The sequence below is a fragment of the Myotis myotis genome, unplaced genomic scaffold (assembly GCF_014108235.1).
Source record: "Myotis myotis isolate mMyoMyo1 unplaced genomic scaffold, mMyoMyo1.p scaffold_m19_p_21, whole genome shotgun sequence".
In the NCBI taxonomy this organism is placed as follows: Eukaryota; Metazoa; Chordata; class Mammalia; order Chiroptera; family Vespertilionidae; genus Myotis; species Myotis myotis.
In genome coordinates this window covers 315,751-335,369 of record NW_023416326.1, presented here as the reverse complement: position 1 = coordinate 335,369, position 19,619 = coordinate 315,751, and the positions used below count along the sequence as shown (strand labels likewise).

At 68.6% G+C, this 19,619-nt stretch overlaps 2 protein-coding genes and 1 long non-coding RNA gene across 5 annotated transcripts; 2 read left to right on the top strand and 1 right to left on the bottom strand.

The window, feature by feature from the left end:
- The first annotated feature begins 422 nt into the window (after positions 1-422).
- SHISA4 (shisa family member 4) lies at positions 423-3,078 on the top strand. Of its 2 annotated transcripts, XM_036354845.1 has the most exons (5): positions 423-895; positions 1,152-1,323; positions 1,722-1,849; positions 2,276-2,440; positions 2,644-3,078. In XM_036354845.1, the coding sequence occupies exons 1-5, from the start codon at positions 850-852 to the stop codon at positions 2,688-2,690; spliced, it is 558 nt and encodes a 185-aa protein (XP_036210738.1). In that variant the 5' UTR covers positions 423-849; the 3' UTR covers positions 2,691-3,078. The 2 variants fall into 2 exon arrangements, with proteins under 2 accessions (XP_036210738.1, XP_036210737.1); XM_036354844.1 differs by lacking the exons at positions 1,722-1,849; positions 2,276-2,440; positions 2,644-3,078 and having other exon boundaries at positions 423-1,049; positions 1,152-1,704.
- A 1,499-nt stretch (positions 3,079-4,577) lies between these two features.
- On the bottom strand, positions 4,578-19,619 carry LMOD1 (leiomodin 1). Of its 2 annotated transcripts, XM_036355030.1 has the most exons (4): positions 19,110-19,619; positions 6,599-7,066; positions 5,579-6,541; positions 4,578-5,124 (listed from the first exon to the last, which is right to left on the bottom strand). In XM_036355030.1, the coding sequence occupies exons 1-4, from the start codon at positions 19,374-19,376 to the stop codon at positions 5,098-5,100; spliced, it is 1,725 nt and encodes a 574-aa protein (XP_036210923.1). In that variant the 5' UTR covers positions 19,377-19,619; the 3' UTR covers positions 4,578-5,097. The 2 variants fall into 2 exon arrangements, with proteins under 2 accessions (XP_036210923.1, XP_036210922.1); XM_036355029.1 differs by having other exon boundaries at positions 5,579-7,066; positions 19,110-19,618.
- On the top strand, positions 15,161-16,509 carry LOC118678887. Its single transcript, XR_004975058.1, has 2 exons — positions 15,161-15,730; positions 15,987-16,509. It is a non-coding gene; the product is annotated as an uncharacterized LOC118678887 (long non-coding RNA).

Sequence of the window (19,619 nt, the reverse complement as noted above, 5' to 3'; positions counted from 1 at the left end):
GGAGGAGGGAGCCGGGGAGCCCCTGTGCAATGAGACCCCGTCCTCGGAAAGGGCAGGGCTGGGGGGGGGGGCAGCCTGCAGGCCTGTCCGGGCGGAGCGCTCTTGTGGACAGAAGTGGGACCCGCGGGAGGAATGGAGAAGGACGCCAGCCGGTCCCATCCCCGGGGGCGGCTCCCGGGGCAGCGACACGGCCTCCAGCTTCAGCCGCGTCCCCCAGCGGCACCCAGGCCCCGCCCTGCTGCCCCGGCCAGGAAGCCCCTCGTCCCCGCCCCGCCCCCTGCTGCCCCTGCACCGGGAGCCCCGCCTCGGGGCTGGGGTCAGAGGGTGACGTCATGAGCGAAGGGGCAGTTTCTCGGGGACCACGTGACACCAACCGGCAGGGGCGGCCGCGGGGGGCGGGGCCCGCGGTGAAGGTACGGGGAGCGGGCTGGGCCCTGGTCCTGGGGGCGGGGCGGGCCCCAGCGGACAGCCCGGCTGGGCACCGGCCCGGTGTCCACACCGCCCACGTGGGGCGGGGCCGCGGGAGCCGGCGGCGGGCAGGCCCGGCCTGCGGGAGGCACAGCTGGGGACAGAGCGGCTCGGAGCTGCCTCAGCGGGGCCGGTTCTGGGAGCCTCCCCCGGCGTCCTGGGCTGGACAGGCCAGCGGAGGTCCAGCCCTGCCCTCCAGGGGGCGGCACCGGATCCGGGCTGCTCGGGCCCAGGGCACGGATTGGGCGCTGCGCGGGGACGGGCCACCGCCGAGGGGACCGTGCCAGGCGGGGCCGGGGCGTGGTCACCGCTGCCCGCCGTCCGTGCGGCCACCACACCGTGCCTGGCACTGGGAAGGACCCGCAGCGCCCTCTTCCCACCATGCCCCTCACGGCCATCGCCCTCCTGCTGCTGGGGGCCCCCCTGGGTAAGGGGCAGGGAGCCAGGAGCGGGGTCCCCGAGCCCCTGGGGGTGCTGGCAGGGAGCAGGAGGGAGAGGATGGAGTCTACGCCCTGGAAGCCAACCCCTGAGCCCCAAGGGGAACTCGTGTTGCCAGCACCCGTGGGCTGGGGACCCCACAGGTGTGTGGGGACCACCAGGGGAGCGGGGTCCCTGGGGGAAGGGCCATGGGGGGCTAAGGGAGGCGGGGGACCCGCCTGGTAGCCCCCAGCACCCGCCCACAGCGCTGGCCAGCACCGACTGCCTGGGGTACCTGGACGAGGCCGACTCATGGCGCCTGGGCTTCAGCTGCGAGCCCCTCACCTTCTGCTGTGGCACCTGCCGCCAGCGCTACTGCTGCGGGGACCGGAGCCTGCGCCTGTCCGAGTTCCAGCAGAAGCGCTGCCTGGTCTTCAGGTGGGCGCCCCCCGCGCTGTCCCTTCTCCCAGGCGCCCTCTTGGGCCCGATCTCCCTCCCGCCGCCTCCACCTCCCGGTCGGGCCCTGTGGAGGGAGCCGGGGTCTGCGCCCACCGCAGGCCGCGTCCCGGACGGAGCTGTGACCAGGAGGCGCGCCGCCCGCCGGCGGGGTGTCTGGGCCGGGGCTCCCCTGAGAAGATGCAGGTGCCCCAGCTCATGAGTCCAGGCTTCTTCCCAAAGGACCGCGCATAAACCGCGGAGGGTGCCGGGCACGCGGTCCCCGTCACCTCCACCGGGCCGGGAGGGAGAGGTCTCCCAGGACCGGGAGCCCAGTCTTGGGGTCCCTGCCGTGCCCGCCGTGAGAGCTGCGGGTGAGACGACCCGTTCTTCGCCTCCAGTCCCAAGTTCGTGGTGGGCCTGGTCACAGCCGTGACCCTCTTCATGGCCATGGTCGCCATCTGCTGCTGCTGCTTCTGCATCTGCCGCTACCTGGTCCGCCGGCGCCAGCGGCTGCTGGGCCCCTCAGGTGGGGACGGAGCTGCCACCAGGAGCCCAGACAGGTGGGGCCCGCCCAGGGCAGCCGCGGAGCTCCGTGGACACCCCCACGGCCACTCAGACATGCACGGGTGTCTGTGGGGGTCTGGGCCGTGAGCGTTGCTGCTGATGTGGGTGATGGGCCTGGGAGGTCCATGTGGGAGGGACGGGCTGGGGACAAGTCAGCAGATGGTCAGCTCCAGCCCTGAGCTGCTGCCCTGTCCCGGCCCAAGGACACGCCCCCAGGCTGTGCTCTGACTCCCGGGGTCTCTACAGACAGACAGCCACCAGGGCCTCGCGCCCAGCACCCTGCTCTGCTCTGACGAGCAGGAGTGGGGCTCACCTGGGCACCCTGGGAAGGGGTGACGGCGCCCCCTGGAGGCGGAGAGCTCAACGCTGACCTTGTCCCCCCACCCAGGCCAGGACATTCCAATGAGGGGTGCCCTCCAGCCGGCGATGTACCCATACCCCCCGGACTCCAAGGCTGACCCCACCCCCCCACCCCAGGGCTTCATGTGGCCCCCCAATGCTCCTCCCCAGCCTCCTCTCTACCCGGCAGGGCCCCCTGTCTACAGCCCTGCAGGTGAGTGAGCAATCCAGCCCTTCTCCTCCTGCCCCAGCCCTGTGCCAGGACCTCCCCGTCCCCCGATCACCCTGGGTCCCTCTCCGACGCCCTCTGCCTGAGCTGAGACCCCCCAGGCTGGCTCTTCCCCGAATCCCCTGCACCCCGGGGGTGAGGTCACCTCACTGCTCCTGTGCCCGACGTCCTGTCTCTTTGGCTTCCAGCTCCTCCCCCTTATCTGCCACAGCAGCGCACCTACCCCGGAACCTGAGGGACCGTGTCTGCTGCCATCACAGGGGCCCCCCCTGTGTCTGCCACTGGCCCTGGGGGTGGCAGGGGTCACCCACTCAACAGGCCCCCAACCAAGCCACCCCCTGGGCCGTGCAGGGAAGTGGACAGGAGCTGGGCGGGAACTTGGCCATGAATGAGGGCTGGTGGGGGCGGAGGGGCTTGGCGTTGCTGCACTATTTTTATTTCTAATGGGGGCCAGGGGAGGGCCGCAGTGTGGGTCCCCGCCCTGGTCCCTCTGCTCCCAGGACCCTCCTGCTTGCCCTGGGGGCTGGGTGGGGCTCTGTCAGCCGCCTGCCCGCTGGAGCCGGCGGGCTGTCCCACGGCCCTGGCTGGGCTGCCGATTAAAACGATTAAAGCTGAGAGGTAACTCACGTGGTCCAGGGTCCTCACTTTCCAGCCAGGCTGCCGGCTCCACACATGAGAGGGCGGGAGGGGGGCAGGGACAGGGCTGGTCCCACGGCCCATGAGGCGGGCCTTGCCCTGGGTGGGGAGGTGCCCTCATTACAGAGCTTCCTCCCCCCGGCCCCCGACCCCGGGCCCGGCCCGCGACAGGTCAGACGTGTGGCTGCTCCTTCCTTCGGTTCACTGAGGCCCCGTCTCCCTCCTCCGAGGGCCCAGGGCAGGGTCTGCAGGTGGCCAGTGTGCCAGCCATGCCCCCAGGGGTCTCTGCCACCCAGACGGCCTGGGGCAGGGCCTGAGACGGGGGTCTCCAAGGCCAGGCCGATAGCCGGGGAGCAGCAGTGCCCCCAGGGCTTGGCGTCTCCCGGGGCCTCGGGGGACTTGCGGGGTCTGGGCACAGGGATGGAGAGGACGCTTCACATGCAGCCAGAGCCCAGCGCGGAGCAGCCGGGACCGGGGAGCGGTGCGTGGAGGGCATCCTCGCGGGCAGGAGGCCGCGCGCGCGGATGGACTTGCTCCCTTTGACCCCGTTCCCTCCCCGCGAAAGGCGGGCGCGGACCGACCCTCTGGCTCTTGCCCCTGGGCGTCCCCAGGGGAGGCCTCCCTCGCCGCCTGGCTCCCGGGAGGGTGACGTCACCAGGGAGCCTGCGCGGGGCCGCCAGCAGGTGGCGCTGCGCTCCGTCTTCCCGGGCGCCGAGGGGGTGGCGTCACCCGGGCCTGGGGCCCCGGGGCTGGAGGGAGAGCCCGCGGGTGGGCGGTGGTGTCCTCCGTCCTTGGTTTGGTGGAAAGGGCTCCCCGGGGGCCGGTCTGCGGGGCCTGAGGCTTGGAGGGGCCTCTCCCCCCCTGTTCCCCGCGGGGCGGTCCTGGCCGCCGCCGACCTCCGGGCGGGACGTGATCTGCCAAGTGCGGGCCACGCGGCCCCACCTCCTCGGAGCTGCGGCCCCAGCACAGCGACGTGCGCACAGGGCGGACGGCGCGGAGAAGCGGACGCCCCGGCCGGGGGCACCGAGGGCGGAGGGGGGCTGGGGCCCGGGCTCGGTGCCCTCCACTGTGGCCACTCCTAGCAGAGACCTCTGCAGCCCCCAGATGGGGAAACGGCTCTGCCCGCCGCCACGGAGGCAGGGAAACCCGCTCGTGACTCCGACCCCAGGCAGCGGTCAGCCTGCGGGGCCAGGGGTGCCAGGCCGTCCAGCCGGGAGGACGCGTGTGGTGCACCCCATGGAGGGAGGCGGGGCCGGAGCGAACACGCCTCACAGCCCGGCCTGGCTCCCTCTGCCCGTCCGGGCGGGACCTCCAGGGCCGCAGCGTCAGGGGCAGACCCGGGGGCCTGGTCCGGACCTGGGCAGCCCGCTCGGGGGCTGTCCCCACACCGCACCCTGCAGTGAACGTGCGCTGAGGGCGGCGAGGGTCCCCGGGGAGCGGGGTGGGGCTCAGCGCCTCGGCACAGCACAGAGGGGCCTCGCCAGGCGCAGCGAAAGGCTGGAATATATTATCAAAATCTTATGGAAAGACAGCGATTCACAACATAGCGAGTGGGTGTAGGAAAACGTCTGCTTTGGCATCAAACCTTCAGGTCCAGCTGCCGCCTGTCCCTCCCTCCCCAGGCACTGTCCGTCTGTCCAGGCTCTGTTAGTCCGGGGGGAGGGGAGCGGACATCCCCATCCCCGTCCCTCTCCATCTCCATCGTCTGCCCTGCCCTGCACACCAGCCCAGCAGCCTTGCCCAGGGCTCCTCAGAGCTGAATCCTGGCCCTGGAGGCGGGGCTGGGCCGTGACCGGTCCCTGTGCACATCCTCCCTGGCTCCCGCGCCATCTCCTCCGAGCGGTGCCTGAAGGACTCTTCTTGCCCAGAAACATCCGCCCGAGGAGAAGAAACATCCGGACGAGAGGGCGTGGCCCGGCCTCAGGACCCCGGGCAGACAGGACAGGACGCAGCAGGCCAGCCGGGGGCGGGTCTGGGCGGCCCGGGGCGGTGCCCGCAGCCTGGCCCTACTGCAGCAGCTTGGGCACCTCCACCTGTAAGGACAAGGCAGGGCGTTTAGGGAGCTGCCGGCCAGGCTCAGCCACCTCCAGCCTGTTCCTGGGCCCGGGCGCACGAGTGGGCCTGAGGGTGGACACGTGGGTGCAACAGGAGACGCTGTCCTTTCTCCTGCTGCCCAGGCCTCACCGACATGGCTGCTGTCCCCGGGGTCGTGGGCCGGACAGTGGGTGTCCCTGCACTGCATGCACTGACTCTCCCGGGCGCCTTGGGGATGGACGGTCAGGCTGGCCACTCTGGGCGGGAGTTCAGGGGGCCGCGCCCTCTGGGGCGGCTGCGTGTTGTGTCTCTTCTAGGGGGAGGGGAAGCTGGAGGGAGAGGCTAGAGGACAGTCCCCCTGAGGGGCAGCGGTGACCCTGGAGGCCAGGCCCACCGGCCGCCCGGGCGTCTGTCCTGCCGCCAGTGGCCCCGCTGGCCCCTCCCCGCACTCACCTTCTTGAGCTGCTTGAGGTTGCTGGAGCGGATGGCGGCCAGCAGCTGGTCGCGGGAGTTCTTCTCCTGGGCGGGGAGGGCCTTGTCCCCCAACTTCCTCTGGGTGGCCGGCGAGAGTGAGTTCCTCAGGTTCTCCACCATGAGGGGCGGGGCCAGGGGCGGGGCCAGGGGCGGCGGTGGGGGCGGCGGGGCGGCCGGAGCCCCCCCTCCCTTGGGTGAGTTCTTGGGCGAGGCCTTGGGAGACGGCTGGGGGGAGGGGCTGGGGGAGCCCTTGATGGGCGCCCCGACCTTGACCTTGGGCACCTCCAGCAGCCCCTTCTTCTCCTGCAGCCGCCGCTGCCGCTGGCGGTCCATGTTGCGGCTGAGCAGGTTGGTGACGGTCATGCGGGGCCCGGCCAGCTCGAAGTGGTAGCCCAGCTTGAGCAGCGTGGTGTTGTCCTTGAGCAGCCCCGCGATCTCCATCTCGGTCTTGCCCCCGCAGATGTGGCGCTGGTTGTGGAAGCGCAGCTCGGTGAGCGTGCTGTTCTGCAGCAGCGCCCGGAAGATGGCCAGGATGCCCTTGCCCGTGATGTGGTTGGAGTCCAGGTTGAGGCTGGTGATGGTCTTGTTGGCCTTGAGCATGATGGCGATGGCGAAGGCCACGTGGTCGTCGGCCCGCGTGTTGGCCAGGGCGAACACCCGCACGGCCGTGTTGAACTCCAGGGCCTCGGCGAAGCGCACCAGGATCTCGGGGGTGATGCAGTCCGAGTTGTTGACGTTCACCTCCGTCATGCTGGGGTCGTTGCTCCTCACGCGCTCCAGCGGCTCGTCGAAGATGCTGGGGGCCGCCTCCTCCTCCGCGGGGGCCGGGCCCTCGGGGGGCTTGGCGGGGCTCCCCGGGGTCGGCTTCTGGGCCGCCACACTCTGCTTCTCCTCTGCGGGCGCCTTGAGGCTGGGGGGCGCCTCCTGGGTGACCTTCTCCTCCTCCTTCCTCGTGGCTGGGCCCTCACTGGCTCCCGCACTGGCTTGGCTCGCTGGGGCCTCCTTCCTCGTGGCTGGGCCCGCACTGGCTCCTGCACTGGCTTGGCTCGCTGGGGCCTCCTTCCGCGCAGCCTCTGTGTGCTCTCCCCGTCCTTTTCCCTTCCCGTCCTCTTGCTTCTCATCCTTGTCTCTGCTCAGGCCAGTGCTCCTGGGCCCCCCCCTCGGCTCCTCCTCCTTCTTGGGGGCCTGGCCGTCCCCCCGCCCACTGCCCCCCCCTTCGGTCTTGTCCACGGCCGCCCTGACCCGGCCCCGGTCGATGCCCCGGATGAGCTTCTCTTCCCTGGGCTGCGGGGCGCCTTTGGTCTCAGCGTCATCCTTGTCTCGAGAGAAGCCCTTCTTCAGGACCCCCCGCCGGGGTGCCCGCCCCGCATCCGAGTCCTGCCTGGGGCCCAGGGCCTTCCTGCTGGCCTCGCGGCCCCTCTCCCCGCCATTCTTGGCGTCTGTCTTGGTCTCCGCTTGCTTGCTTTCCTAAGAATTCAGAAAAGAAAATAAACAGGAGGCGCTGGCTCCCGGGGGAGAGGGATGGCGACGGGACACGGGTGGGGACGCTCTGTGACCACTGAGGACCCGGAGGGCCGGGCTCCAGCCCCGAACCCGAGGGCTGAGACCCCGGGGACACCTAGCGGCAGCCCCTCCCCGGGGCCTTTCCCATCCAAGACTTAGGCCTGTGTCCAGGTGGGGCCACGGTCAGCCATGTTGGGACGGAGGCCAAAGGGCAAGTCCCTAACCCAGGTCCGGTCTGTATTTACATTGAATTTGTGTTCATGGAGGCTTTTTGCATTACTTTGTTTATAATTTCATGAAAATATCTGTCATCCTGGTCACTAGTTTTCGCACCCCCTCACCCGCACCCCCCTAGCAACCTGGGCTGCGGGTCAGGGCCTCACCTGCCCACCCAGGGGCTGGCCCCGCCTTCCAGGGAGGTCAGCGGGTCCCAGACACGGGGCCTCTACAGCCAGTACCTGTTCTAAGCGGGGAGATTAGGACCCTGTGACCCGCTGTGACCACAGACCCTGAGGAAGGGGCACGTCCCGCAGCTCTCAGGCCGCTTTGGGGAGCACTGCCACCCCCTATGTTGGAGGAGCTGGGAGGCAGGACCATTGAGAGCAGATGTGAGAGCGAACTGACCAGCCAGGACAGGCCTCAGAGCAGCGGGGACCTTAGGGGCTGGCGTGCCTTTACAACGTGTAAGAGGGAGGGAGGGCGAGGCCTGGTTGGTGGAAAGGCTTTCCTCTCTCAGGGGAGCTGGGGGTGGGGGACGGGGATGGGTGGGGGAGGAGAAGGACCCAGCACCGCCCCCCAGCCGGGTGGGGAGGACGGAGCACTGGCCTGTGGAACAGCCTGTACCTGCAGCACAAACATGCCATCGGGGACCAGCCCCCCCAGCGGGTTGGGTTTATTTAGCAGCGAGTCCTTGGCTCCATCCCCCAGAATCACAACAGAGGGATGGCCAGGGCCCGGGTGAGACAGGTCCTTGGAATGTGCCGTCCCTCCTGCCCTCCCCCCTTCTGCCCATCCCTCGTGCCCTTCCCCCCTGCCCGTGGGCGGCTGAAGGGACTTGCTGGGCCTGGTGCCCGTGTGGGGGTGGGGGGAGCCCCTCACTCTCATTCTGAGACCTGAGGCCCCCCTTTCAGGAGCGGAGGCAGCAGCAGCCCGGCTGCCCCTCGACTGGAAGGAAGGGAGGGAGGAGAGGAAACGCACAGACGGCAGCCGGACACGAGGAACCGATGGGTCGCCTTTCGGGCCAGGACACACCTGCGACCAGCCCAGTCTGCCCGGCGAACCCCCTCTCCCCCAGCCCACGGGAGCTGGAGGGGCAGCTGCCCTCCTGTCCCTGCACCTCCTTCCCGCGGTGCCCCCTGCAGGACCCCCCACGCCGCCCTCCAGCTGCCCTCAGAGGAGACGGGGCCCTTAGAGGTGAAAACGTGACCACGTTCGCCCACAAGCTCAGGGAAAGGGCTCCAGACCTGTCTCACCAGCAGCCACCGCGTCAGTGTGGCCTCCCCTGACCTCTGACCTTCTCTGACCCTCCCCAGCCTCCCTCTGGGCCCGGGGGTGCCTGCTGCCCACAGCACCCAGCACCAGCCTCCCCCTCACCCAGGGCTCCCGGCCAGAGCCCCCTCCCGCCCCTCCCCCGGGCTCCCCGGATGCCCCCGGCCCTGGGGCCTGCGCGTGGCTGTTCCTGGGGCCTGTGCCAGCCCCTTAGGAACCGAATGAAAACAGGCTGATTAATCACGTTTCCTCCAAGCGGCCAGGAACGGGCTGGGGCTGCCCCGCGAGCTCGTGGCCTTAAAAGGAGAAGAGCCTTCTGCCCGCCCGGGCTGGGCTTCTGGGAGCTCCTCTGAGAGGCAGCCCGGCCCGGCCAGCGGCTCTGGTCCCAGAGCTGGGGTGCACCTGGGCCCCCCCAGGTCATTCTCTGCCTGGCCCGGCTCTAGGCTCCCTGGCTAGTCATCCCTGTGGGAGGAAGGGCTTCCGTTAGAAACAACCAAGGGCGTCCCCAGGGCACAGGCCTCGGCCCGAGGGAGCTGTAGGTGGGGACGCGAGGGGAGTGGAGGACGGCCCCTGAGAACCCTGACCGCCTGTGGCCGGCCACCTGCCTGTCTTCCCGTCTCCTCCAGGCCCCACGGCCACATGGCTCCGGGCCGTCCCTGGCTGGGATCCACGCGAAGTGATGGGAGAGCAGCCACCGGCCTGGGCCTCCCGGCCGCTCCCTCTGCCCTCTCGGCGGGCAGGGCAGTGTCCTGCCCCCTGCACCTCAGGGCTCAGCCAGCGGGCCGTGACTCATGGGGAGCTTTCGGCGAAGCCCCATTTTTGGAGAAACTGGGAAATCTCTGCAGAAACAAACAAGTCACTTCAGCTCTGCCCTGGGACGGCCTGCTCCCTGCTCCTCGCTGCCCAGCAGGTCTGCAGCGCCTGACGAGCCTCCGAAACGGGGCTGCTGGTCCCTGGGGGGGGCGTCCACGCGGGCCTGGCCCCCACCGCCTCCTGCTGCTGCAAGCCAGGCTGCACCTCTGCTCCCACAGCCCCGTGTGCAGAGGGCCCAGCTGGGTTAAGGCTTGCGGTCCTGTCTCAAAAGGGTTGGTCCTTGAACGAGGGGCCCACACGTCCTCGGTCAGACAAGTCTGGCCGCCCTGGGCCTGACAGCAGAGCTGGGCGGAGGGGCCGGTTTATGGCATTCGCCTCCTGGGAATGGCACCTCCAGCCCCCAGCCCCCCCCCCACCCCCCCACCCCCGCAGTGGCATGAGGAGGTGCAGGGCAGAGCGCAGGCCACCTGCGCTGGGAGCAGTGAGCTTCCGACAGCAGGGCCAGGGCCAGCGAGCTCGGGTTGGACGGGAACCACTGGGCAGAGTCGGGGGGGGGGGGGGCAGAAGGGGAGAAAGGAGACGGGAGCACAGTGCACCGGGGTATCCCGTTCTCTGCCGGGGGGGGGGGGGCGGGGCGGGGGCTGAGGGTGCTGAGAGGAGCCTGCAGGCTGCCTGCTCAGGCCGACATCGATGGAGACCGTGCAGCTTCTATCCAGGGAGGGCCCCTTGCCCAGGCGTGGGCTCAAGGAGCCTGGCCGCTGCCTGGGGAGGGAGTGGAGGCCCGAGGCTGGAGGGGAAGAGGCTGTTGGAGGCTTCCCCAAAGTCCAGGCGGGAGGTGAGGGGGCAGGGAGGCCCCCCAGCCCCCAGGCTGTGCCTCTGTGAGCCCAGCCGGCGCATGACGCTCCCCTTATTCTCCTGGGGGGACGCTGCTTGGCCTGGTGCCTGCTTGGCCTGGTGCCGGCACCAGGTGGGTTTGGTCACGGGCCTTCCGCGTGTGGGCGGGGCCTGGGGAGCGGGAGATGGGCCGGCTGCCTCGCCTTCCAGCTCCTCCTGCACCTGCAGTTTCCCGCGTGGAGCCCGTCCTCTCCTCACGTGGTAACAAGTCCCCCCCCCACCCCCAACCCCCGACGGAGGGACCAGGCACATGCGTTCCTCTGAGTCCATGCACCTCCCAGGGTCACGGGATCCGCATCAGGACCTCGGTCCCGAGCCGCGGGGCTGCCTGTGCGAGACACGGTCTCCTGGGCTCCAGGCCCAGCCCCTGCGCCCGCCCTGGTCCCGCAGGGGGACACGGTGTGACCGTGTGAGGGCTGTTCACCGGCCACTCGGCCGGCTCCCTCCCCGGGAACGGGCGCCACAGGCCACAGCGAGGCGCTGGCTCTGAGGTCTGTTGGGGCCGTGGGGCGCGTGTTTATTGGGAACCATGTAAATGTCCAAATATAGGCACACGGCTCGGCCCCGCCACAACGGCTCCGACAACACCCACCGCCAAGGAGGCCCGGAGGCATTCTCAGCGACGGGGGATGTGGTTTTAACAAGTAAAAACCAACCGTGTCCGTGGTCGCGGTCACACGGGGCGGACAGACCCCACGGGGCCGATGGCGTCAGCGAACGCTCCGTCTAGAGGAGCCCTCGCCCCCGGGGTCACCCTGTGCCTTTGAGGCGAGGAGGCAGGGCCTGACTCCCGGCGCGGGGTCTCCGGGCTCGGGGGACTGTGAACGCAGTCGGGCAGGGACAGGCCAGCTCTGGGGAGGACGAGGTGCCCACTCGGGCCTGCTGTGAGCCCCCACCCATCGCGGGCCGCCCTCGGGCACCTCCTCCGGCACATCCAGAGCCTGCTGTTGGGGGGGGGGTCGGGGGGAGCCTGGGAACGGCGGGCGGCCTGTGGGGAACCTGGCTGAGAAGAGCTGGTCTTGGGCTCTGGGCCTTTGTGCCCACCTTCCAGCTCCTGGGCACGTCTGCCTGCACCGGGCGTGCCCGACCTCTGGGCCTCGCGCCCACCTCCTCACACCCGCTCCCAAGGCTCTGCCCCAAGAGTCCTCAGCCGCAGCCCCTCGTCTGGATCGGGAGGCAAAGGGCCGAGCCTCCCAGGAGCCTCCCAGATTTGGGGACGGATCGGAGGGTGGGAACTGGCGGCCTCGGCCACGGAGGAACGGGGATCGCAGGCGAACGGGGTGAGTCGGCGGGAAATGTCAGGTCCCGGAGAGGAGAGGGGGCAGGAGGAGCAGGAGGAGGAGGAGGGGAATGGAACAGGTTGCGCACGAGGCCTGGAGGTCCTCTGTGCAGAACACACAGCACCAGGCCTGGCTCGGAGCGAACTGGCTGCTTGTAAAACGGACAAGGACCACGGCCAGCTCTGCCTCTGGCTGAGGACGTGGACACGAAGTCGCCCTCCGTCTCAGCAGAGAGCGACGGACGGGTAACCAGGCTCACCACGCAGGACAGGCACGGCGCCCGCACCCTACCCTTCCTGACATCACTGAGCTGGGCGCTGGGCTCCGCGGGCCGAGGGAGAGCCAGGCCTGTCCTCAGCGCCTGCAGGAAGCACAGACGAAGCCGGACCCGCGCTGAGTGTGTGTGTGTGTGAGAGGCACCAGGGCCCGGCCGGTGGTTGGAGCGTCGCCCTGTGCACCAGAAGGCTGTGGGTGCCAGTCCCGGTCAGGGCGCTGCCTAGCGTGTGGGTCAGGGCGAGTATGGGAGGCAGCTGATGGATGTTTCTCACACTGATGTTTCTCTCCCTTCCTCTCTGTAAAAATCAATAAACACACCCTCAGGTGAGGATTAAAAACGAAGTGAGAGAAGGGCCCGCGGTGCCCTCTGAACGCGGTGGAGCAGGTCACCCAGCCCGGAGGGCAGGTGCGGGCACAGGAAGCCCTTGGCGGGAGAGAGGGATGGACAGACGGATGGGACCAGCTGGGGGGACCAGCTGGAACAGAGAGGAGGGCAGGAGGGCGGAGTCAAGACAGATCCCAGGGGGACAGTCACCATGAGAGCCCAGGAGGGGGCGGGCGGGAGCCGGAGGCCCGCTGGAGGCCTCGCAGCCTGTGATGGGGCGGGCGCCGCGTTGAGTGCCAGCCGTTCTCACCCGAGTTCAGGTTCCTCAGTGAAACAGGACTCGAGGCCGTCTGCGAGGCGAAAGCAGAGATGCGGGGGGGGGGGGGGTCCCTTTGAGATAAAGAGGCACCGTGGGGGCTGCGGCAGCCGGCTTCAACCCCCAGAGTTACGCTGTCCGGGTGGGACCTCTCTCGGAAGGGAGTCGGGGTCCATGAGCCACAAGCTGGGGGGGAGGGCGGGGGGGGTGTCTCAGCAGGAGACTGAGGCTGAGGCCGAGGACGAGCAAGTGAGACGCAAGCTAGACAGGAAAGTAGGTCTGTCCTCGCGGAGTGGGCGTGGGCGAGGCGGGGATGGGAGGCAGGAAGCGGACACACGTCCTGCACCTCCTTCCGGAAAGGTCCTGGGCAGAGGGTCTGACCTGGGGTTTAGTCCAGTGTCACCTTTTTTTTTTTTTTAATATATTTTGTTGAATGTTTACAGAGAGGAAGGGAGAGGGATAGAGAGTCAGAAACATCGATGAGAGAGAAGCATCGATCAGCTGCCTCCTGCACACCCGCCACTGGGGATGTGCCCGCAGCCAAGGTACATGCCCTTGACTGGAATCGAACCCGGGACCCTTCAGTCCGCAGGCCGACACTCTATCCACTGAGCCACACCAGTTACGGCCAGTGTCACCTTTTTTAAAATTAAAAAAAAAATTTTTTGTATTGATTTCAGAAGGGAAGGGAGAGGGAGAGAGAGCATCATTGATGAGAATCATGGACGGGCTGCCTCCTGCAGGCCCCACCCTGGGGATCAGCCCTGACGGGAACTGAACCGTGACCTCCCGGTTCACAGGTCGACCCTCCACCACTGAGCCACACCAGCCGGGCAAGTGTCACCTCCCAACAGGGGTGAGGACAGGAGGCAGGCCGTGCTGGAGGGCGCGGTCGCTCCCCGTTCCCTGAGAGAGGGCGTCACTGGGAGTGAGGGTGACGGCCCCCGGGTGGTTAAAGCTCACTGTCTACAGGTCATGCGTTGACCTTCACACGGATGCACTTGACCCTCCGCAGGTCTCCATCAGGCATCGCCTCTGTCTGCAGGTGAGAACATCAGTCACCACCACTTCCCAGGACCCACCCCGAGGTCCCCGCCCAGCAGAAATGACGTCACAGCACACACTCCAGCAGAAATGACGTCACAGTGCACACTCCAGCAGAAATGACGTCACAGCGCACACTCCAGCAGAAATGACGTCACAAAGCACACTCCAGCAGAAATGACGTCACAGCGCACACTCCAGCAGAAGTGACGTCACAGCACACACTCCAGCAGAAATGACGTCGCAACGCGCGCGCGCTCCAGCAGCGTGGCTGGCGATCCCCTCAAACGGGAGCAACGCAAACATCTGTGAGTGGAAACGGGGGGGTAAAGCGCGGCCCGCGCCCCGCGAAGTAACAGCTGCTGCGGACGCCGAGGAGCCGGAGGCAAAGGGCGCCCGGTGGTCCTGGTCCTGCGCGCAAGGCTGACTGCGGCCGGGCCGGGTCAGCTAGGGCCCCGCGGGAGGAGGGGGGCTCCGGGGGGAGGAGGGGGGGTCCGGGGGGAGGAGGGGGGCTCCGGGGGGAGGAGGGGGCCCCGCGGGAGGAGGGGGGCTCCGGGGGGAGGAGGAGGGAGGCCCCGGAGTGTAACTTATATCCAACAAGAGCGCGTGGGAAAATCCTGCCGTCAGTGCTCCGTGCGGCGCCGACAAGACCCAGAGAATCAGGGAACCGGAAAGGCTGTGGGAGGCGCAGCTGGGCGTGGGCGGGGCCTGCGGGGTTGGGGGGAGCCAGGGCCCCCCTTCTCCTGGGGGAGGGAGGTCGAGGTGGAAACTGACGTTCGCGGGATCGCGGTGGGAAGCGCCTTCCCGTCCGCACCTGGAGCCGAGCAGCGCCCCCCACCCCCCACCCCGCGCCTGCCCAGCCCCCTGAACGGGGCTGAGCCTGGGCTCCCCCTGACAGCCCGCCCTGCCCCCCGCGGCCACCGCCTGCCCAGCTGCCTCCCCTCCGGTTCCGGCCCAGCGCCGCCAGGGCCTCCCCCGATCCCCCCAGGACCAGGCGCCACTCCACCTGCGGCGGGGACCCAGCTCAGAGGGAGGCGACCTGCTCGGTCCCCCAGCGGCCCCAGCAGAGCAGGGCGGTCCGGGCCCAGCTGGGCTCGAGCACCCGGCCCGGTCATCCTGCACCAGCGCCCGGGGAGCTGCCCCCCCCCCCCGCCTCCGCTGCTCAGGGTCTCGGGGGGCAGCGAGGGCAGGCGAGTGGCCAGTGAGGAGCCCGGGCTGTCCCGGGGGCAGGAGCAGGGGCCTCCCTCCCGGCTGTTGGTAAACAGCGCCCTGGTGACGACCGGGCGTCCAGTCCGCCGTGGCCCTGGGGACCGGACCGTGAGGCTGAGCCCTGCCAAGGCGGCCTGGCTGTCCCCGCGGCTGCGGACAAGGAGAGCTCCCGGCCCTGGAGCCTGCGGGGCGGGAGTTGGGGGGGGGGTGACACCCAGACTTCTCCACTTCTCCCCACTGGCTCGCTCCCTCCTCATTCCCTCACCCACTGGCTTTTCAGCGCATTTATAGGCGACGGGCGAGCAGTGCAGGCCCTGGGCAGGGAGTGTCCGCAGTGTCCTCCCCACAGGCGCCTCCTTCCTCCTCTAACCCTGGCCGGGCGCCTGCTTCCCCCCCCCCCGCCCCCCGTCAGCGCCCCTCCACCTCTCTGCCCCCCTCCCTGCCTCCAGGGCTATTCTGGGCGAGGACCAGTCCGGTTAATCCCCTTAATCGAGGGCTGTGCTGCCCAGTGCCCTGCAGACCCTGTAAAGGGCAGTCTGAGGGTTAGGGCTGCAGCGTGGGAGGCTCCCGGCACCCCCATCCCTGCAGCACCCCATCCCCGTGGCACCCCATCCCTGCGGCACCCCATCCCTGTGGGGATTCCTGGGTGCTGGGCATGACCAGGGCAGGTGGGGGAGGAAGGTCAGGAGGCTGGCCCAGGGGGAGCTCTCAAGTCCCACCCGCCCCGCAGTTTGCGTGGGCCAGAGCCTCCTCCAGCCGCCGCCTGCCCCGCGGTGCCCCGGCCTGTGACCGGCCCTGGTGAGGGAGGCAGGAGCCGGGAGGAGGCTGAGGCTCTCACTCCACTTGGGACGGACGAGGACACACGAGCTGACCCGCTGGGGATCCAGTTCCCGAAACCTGAGCTGAGGGCCGGGTTTCACGCGCCGTGGGCTGCACACCTGCCCGGCCCCATCCTCCACCTGAGGGAGGGCCAGGGCGCACAGGTGAGTGAGAGCCGGCCCCTTTCAAGGGAGGGAGGACGTCCGCTCTGCCCAGCCCCGCCCCTCACCTTGACCCGGGCTGACCTTCGCTCAACAAGCAGAGGTGACAATGGGCAGGACCGGTGGGGACACAGGTGGGGACAGCGTGGGGCTGGTGCTCACACCAGGGGCTGCCCTCCCCGCTGGAGGAAGGGGCCTGAGACCCCAGGACAGACAGGAGCTGGGGGGGCACTCATGACGATGGTCACGCCCCCCACAGCACTCATGAGACCATCATGAACCTCGGGGCGCCTTCGCCCCAGGAAGACCCAGAGCTTAAGACACAGCTGGGCCTGCCTTGCCGCTGTTGGCACCCAAGTGAGCGAGGGAAATGTCACACACAGAAGCTGGGGCGACAGCCCACCTCCAGCCGCAGCCCCTGGAGTGTGAGTGGGCCCAGGCCCTTCCACCCACGCCCCCCACTCCCCCTCCACGCCCCCCACTCCCTTGTAGTGTTTTAACGCGGATTCCCTAACCCCCCGGTTTTCCGGGAATACTTCAGTTTTCCTGTCTTCAAGGCGAGGACCCTTTACAACAGTGGTTCTCAACCTTCCTCATGCCGCGGCCCTTTCATACGGTTCCTCATGTTGTGGGGACCCCCAACCATAAGGTTATTTTCGTGGCTACGTCATCACTGCCATGTTGCTACTGTTATGAATCGCCATGTACATATCTGATATGCAGGATGTATTTTCACTGTTACAAATTGAACATCATTAAAGCACAGCGATGAATCACAAAAACGATATGTAATGACATATGTGTTTTCCGATGGTCTTAGGCGACCCCTGCGAAAGGGTCGTTCGGCCCCCAAAGGGGTTGCGACCCACAGGCTGAGAACCGCTGCTTTACAACGAATGTCCACAACAGCACCATCCCACCCACGAGGAATTAACCGAATTCCTTCGTACCCCCGATGTCCAGGCAGGACACGCTCCCTGACCCTCACCCGGGGCCAACAGTTTGACGCCCTGATCCTCTCTCACCCGGTGCTGCTAGTGTTAACTTCTAACCGGCACCCGGTTAACAGTTCGCTCCTGGTCGTGGGGGACGGGACCAGCCTGGCTGCAGCCGCTGCTCCCATAACAAGACCACAAGACGGGACATGGAACCTCTCAGGCTGGGGTCCCTGACCCTAAGGAGCCAACAAGCTCAGGCCGGCCTGGTGTGGCAGAGGAGGAGGGACAGTCCTCAGCCAGGCAGGCTGGCTGCTCCCTGTGTGACCTTGGGCTGCCATTCAACCGCCCGGTGCCTCAGTGTCCCCATCTGTATAATGGGGATAAACCACCTATTTCCCAAGATCTGTGGAGCTTAAACAGAATAGCAGGTGAGGGTGCTGGGCGTACGGCAGGCTCTCTGTCCATGCCCCTTGAGTCTGCGGAGGTGGCCTCACTGTTTTGACCAACCTCTGGAGGCCCGGGCAGGTCAGTGAGAGCTCCTGCCCCCCCCCTGCCCCCCCCCCCCCCGCCCTGCTGCTGTGATGTCCTCCCCGGCATGTTTACTCCTCTGGCCACTCAGGGAACAGCCAGCTGGGCGTGCACCGCCCTGGGGGGACCGGGCAGGGGGGGAGGGGGAGATCTGCTTTTGGCTCACTCCCCGACTGCTGGGTCTGGCCTCCGGGGACTTGGTGATTCATGGCTGCGGTCGGTCGCGGAGTGCCCACTGCACGCCAGCCCAGAGCCCGTGCCGCCCGTCCGGCCCGTTAAGACTCTCCACAACCCTCTGAGGTGGGCGTTTGGTGGACGGGAGACCGAGCGGGTAGGTGCCCTGTGAGTTGGTCACACAGACGGAGGGGCTGCTGCTCACACCCAGGGCTGGCCGCACACCCGCCACTTTGCCGAGGCGGCTGAAGAAGCCACCTGTTGGGCTTCCCCCCTTCACCCCGACTGACAGAGAGGACCCTGCCCAAGGCTCAGGATGCACCCTGAACGCTGACCAGTCGCGCTGCCCTCACAGGCCCTGGGACGGGTGAGGACAGACATCCCACGAGGGAAAGCGGGCAGAGGGGGTGCCGTGTGAGCGCACGCATTCGCACGCCCTGCTCGGCTCCGTGGCATAAAGTGTGCACGGGGGGGGGGGGGATAGGGGGGGCCTGCATGGTTCTGGCTGAGGAAAAGGCTGTAGGAATCAGCCTCTGGGGCAGAGCCCTCACCTCCCCGTTGGGACTAAGAGTGTGCGTCTGAGCTCCGCCTGGGAATGGCGGGCCCAGGAGCGCTGGGCATGGGCACAGAGCCGAGGACTGGGGGCCCCGGGGGCACTGAGAGGTGCCAAGCCTGTGGGGACATCTCCTTTCTTCTCTGCTTCCCAAGGAGGCCCCACGGGGGGGGGGGGGGCGCACCTCTCACTTTCCTGCAAACGGTTTAGCATTTGCTAAACCCCCAGGATGGTGAGCCCGAGCCTCCCGGCTCCCCTGCCTCCCGACCTCCTAAACCTTAAACGTGGTCCCGGGTGGGGGCAGAGCGGAGCCCAGGCCCTCGGCCCCTCCTCCCACCCTCCTGCCCCCCACGCTCCAGGAGCCAGGGTTGCCATCCGGTCACCACGTGCCTGTGACTGCAAACACCGCCCTCATCTCTGCGAGGACACATCCCCGGGAGCAGAACAGGACGGGGATGGAGGGACCGGCCTCTTCTCGCCAGGACCCCAGGCAAACGACCAGGTGGGAGGGAGCGGTCTGTCCGGGAAACTCACAAACAACCCGGGACAACAAGGATGGGGAGCAGGCCTGGCTCCCGCCCAGCCCCATGTGGGCGGTGCTTTCCGAGCTGCCACCCCTCCTGGGCGGGCGCTGCTGGGTCCACCTTCCTGCCCAGCAGAGGGGCCTGGCCCCTGGCACAGAGTTGACCGGAGGAGGGGCCGCTCCCTCAAGAGGCTCCCCCAGAACGTGCAGCCCCCCTCCCGGGAATGTCACTCAAGCCACACAGGCCCCGCCTCCCAGACCCGGGGCTCCATGGCTGTGGGAAGCCCCCCTGCCCAGCCTCCGGGAAGGAGCCGGTCCCTGCAGGGAGGGCTGAGCGCCTCCTCCTGCTGGCGCACCTGTCCTTCCTCCCCTCACAGCGGGTGAAGGAGCCCACAGGTGTGGGGGCCACGCTCAGGGCCACCTCCAGCCCCCCCCCCCGCAGCCCCTCTGACGCGGGGTGCTGTCCGCCAGCCCCCCCCCCCGCCCCTCCCGACACAGGCACTGGGTGAGTCCCAGGCCAGCCCAGGGAGGGGTCCTCCTGAAACCGTCAATCCTGGGGGGTGACGGGGTCTCCCGCCCTCCGCCGCCCCTCTCCCCGCGGCCCCCCTCGCCCCGCAGCCGCCCTCTCCCCGCGGCCCCCCTCGCCCCGCGGCCCCCCTCACTCACGTCCACGTCCTGGGACAGCTCCCGCTGGATGAGCTTCTTGGTCTCCTTCTCGCAGAAGGTGAGCATGGCCTCGCGGTCGTAGCTGCCCGTGGCCGGCTTCTCCGTCTGGTTCCGCTGCCGCAGCCCCACGGGCACGCTGCTGTCGGGGTCCGCCACGTCCAGCTCCTTCTCCAGCTCCTCCATCTCCTCGGGGGACAGCGTGGACAGCAGGCTGTCGATGTCGGGGTCCTCGCTCACCTGCCGGCGGTACTTGGCGACCTTGGACATCTTGGCAACAGGGTGCGCCTCTTGGGGAGGGGGGGCGGTGGCCGGGCGGGGAGGGGGGCCGCTGCGGGCTGGACAGGTGGGTCTGGACGGAGCTGATGGGCGTGGAGCGACCCCCCAGCTGCTCGAGGACCGGGCTCCTCTGCCCGCGGGCGCGAGGCAGGTGCTGGGCGATTCACTGGGAGCAGCAGCCTCCTCCGGCCGGGCGGGCGAGTGGACCAGCGGTCGGCCCAGCAGCCAATGAGC

Excerpts from the sequence above, each read along its gene's own strand:
- LMOD1 (XM_036355029.1), bottom strand. The coding sequence starts at position 19,376 with ATGTCCAAGGTCGCCAAGTACCGCCGGCAGGTGAGCGAGGACCCCGAC. Across the intron at positions 7,067-19,109 it reads AGCTGTCCCAGGACGTGGAC|GAAAGCAAGCAAGCGGAGAC; the intron begins GTGAGTGAGGGG and ends CTGAATTCTTAG. Across the intron at positions 5,125-5,578 it reads ACCTCAAGCAGCTCAAGAAG|GTGGAGGTGCCCAAGCTGCT; the intron begins GTGAGTGCGGGG and ends TTGTCCTTACAG.
- SHISA4 (XM_036354844.1), top strand. The coding sequence starts at position 850 with ATGCCCCTCACGGCCATCGCCCTCCTGCTGCTGGGGGCCCCCCTGGGT. Across the intron at positions 1,050-1,151 it reads GTGGGCTGGGGACCCCACAG|CGCTGGCCAGCACCGACTGC; the intron begins GTGTGTGGGGAC and ends ACCCGCCCACAG.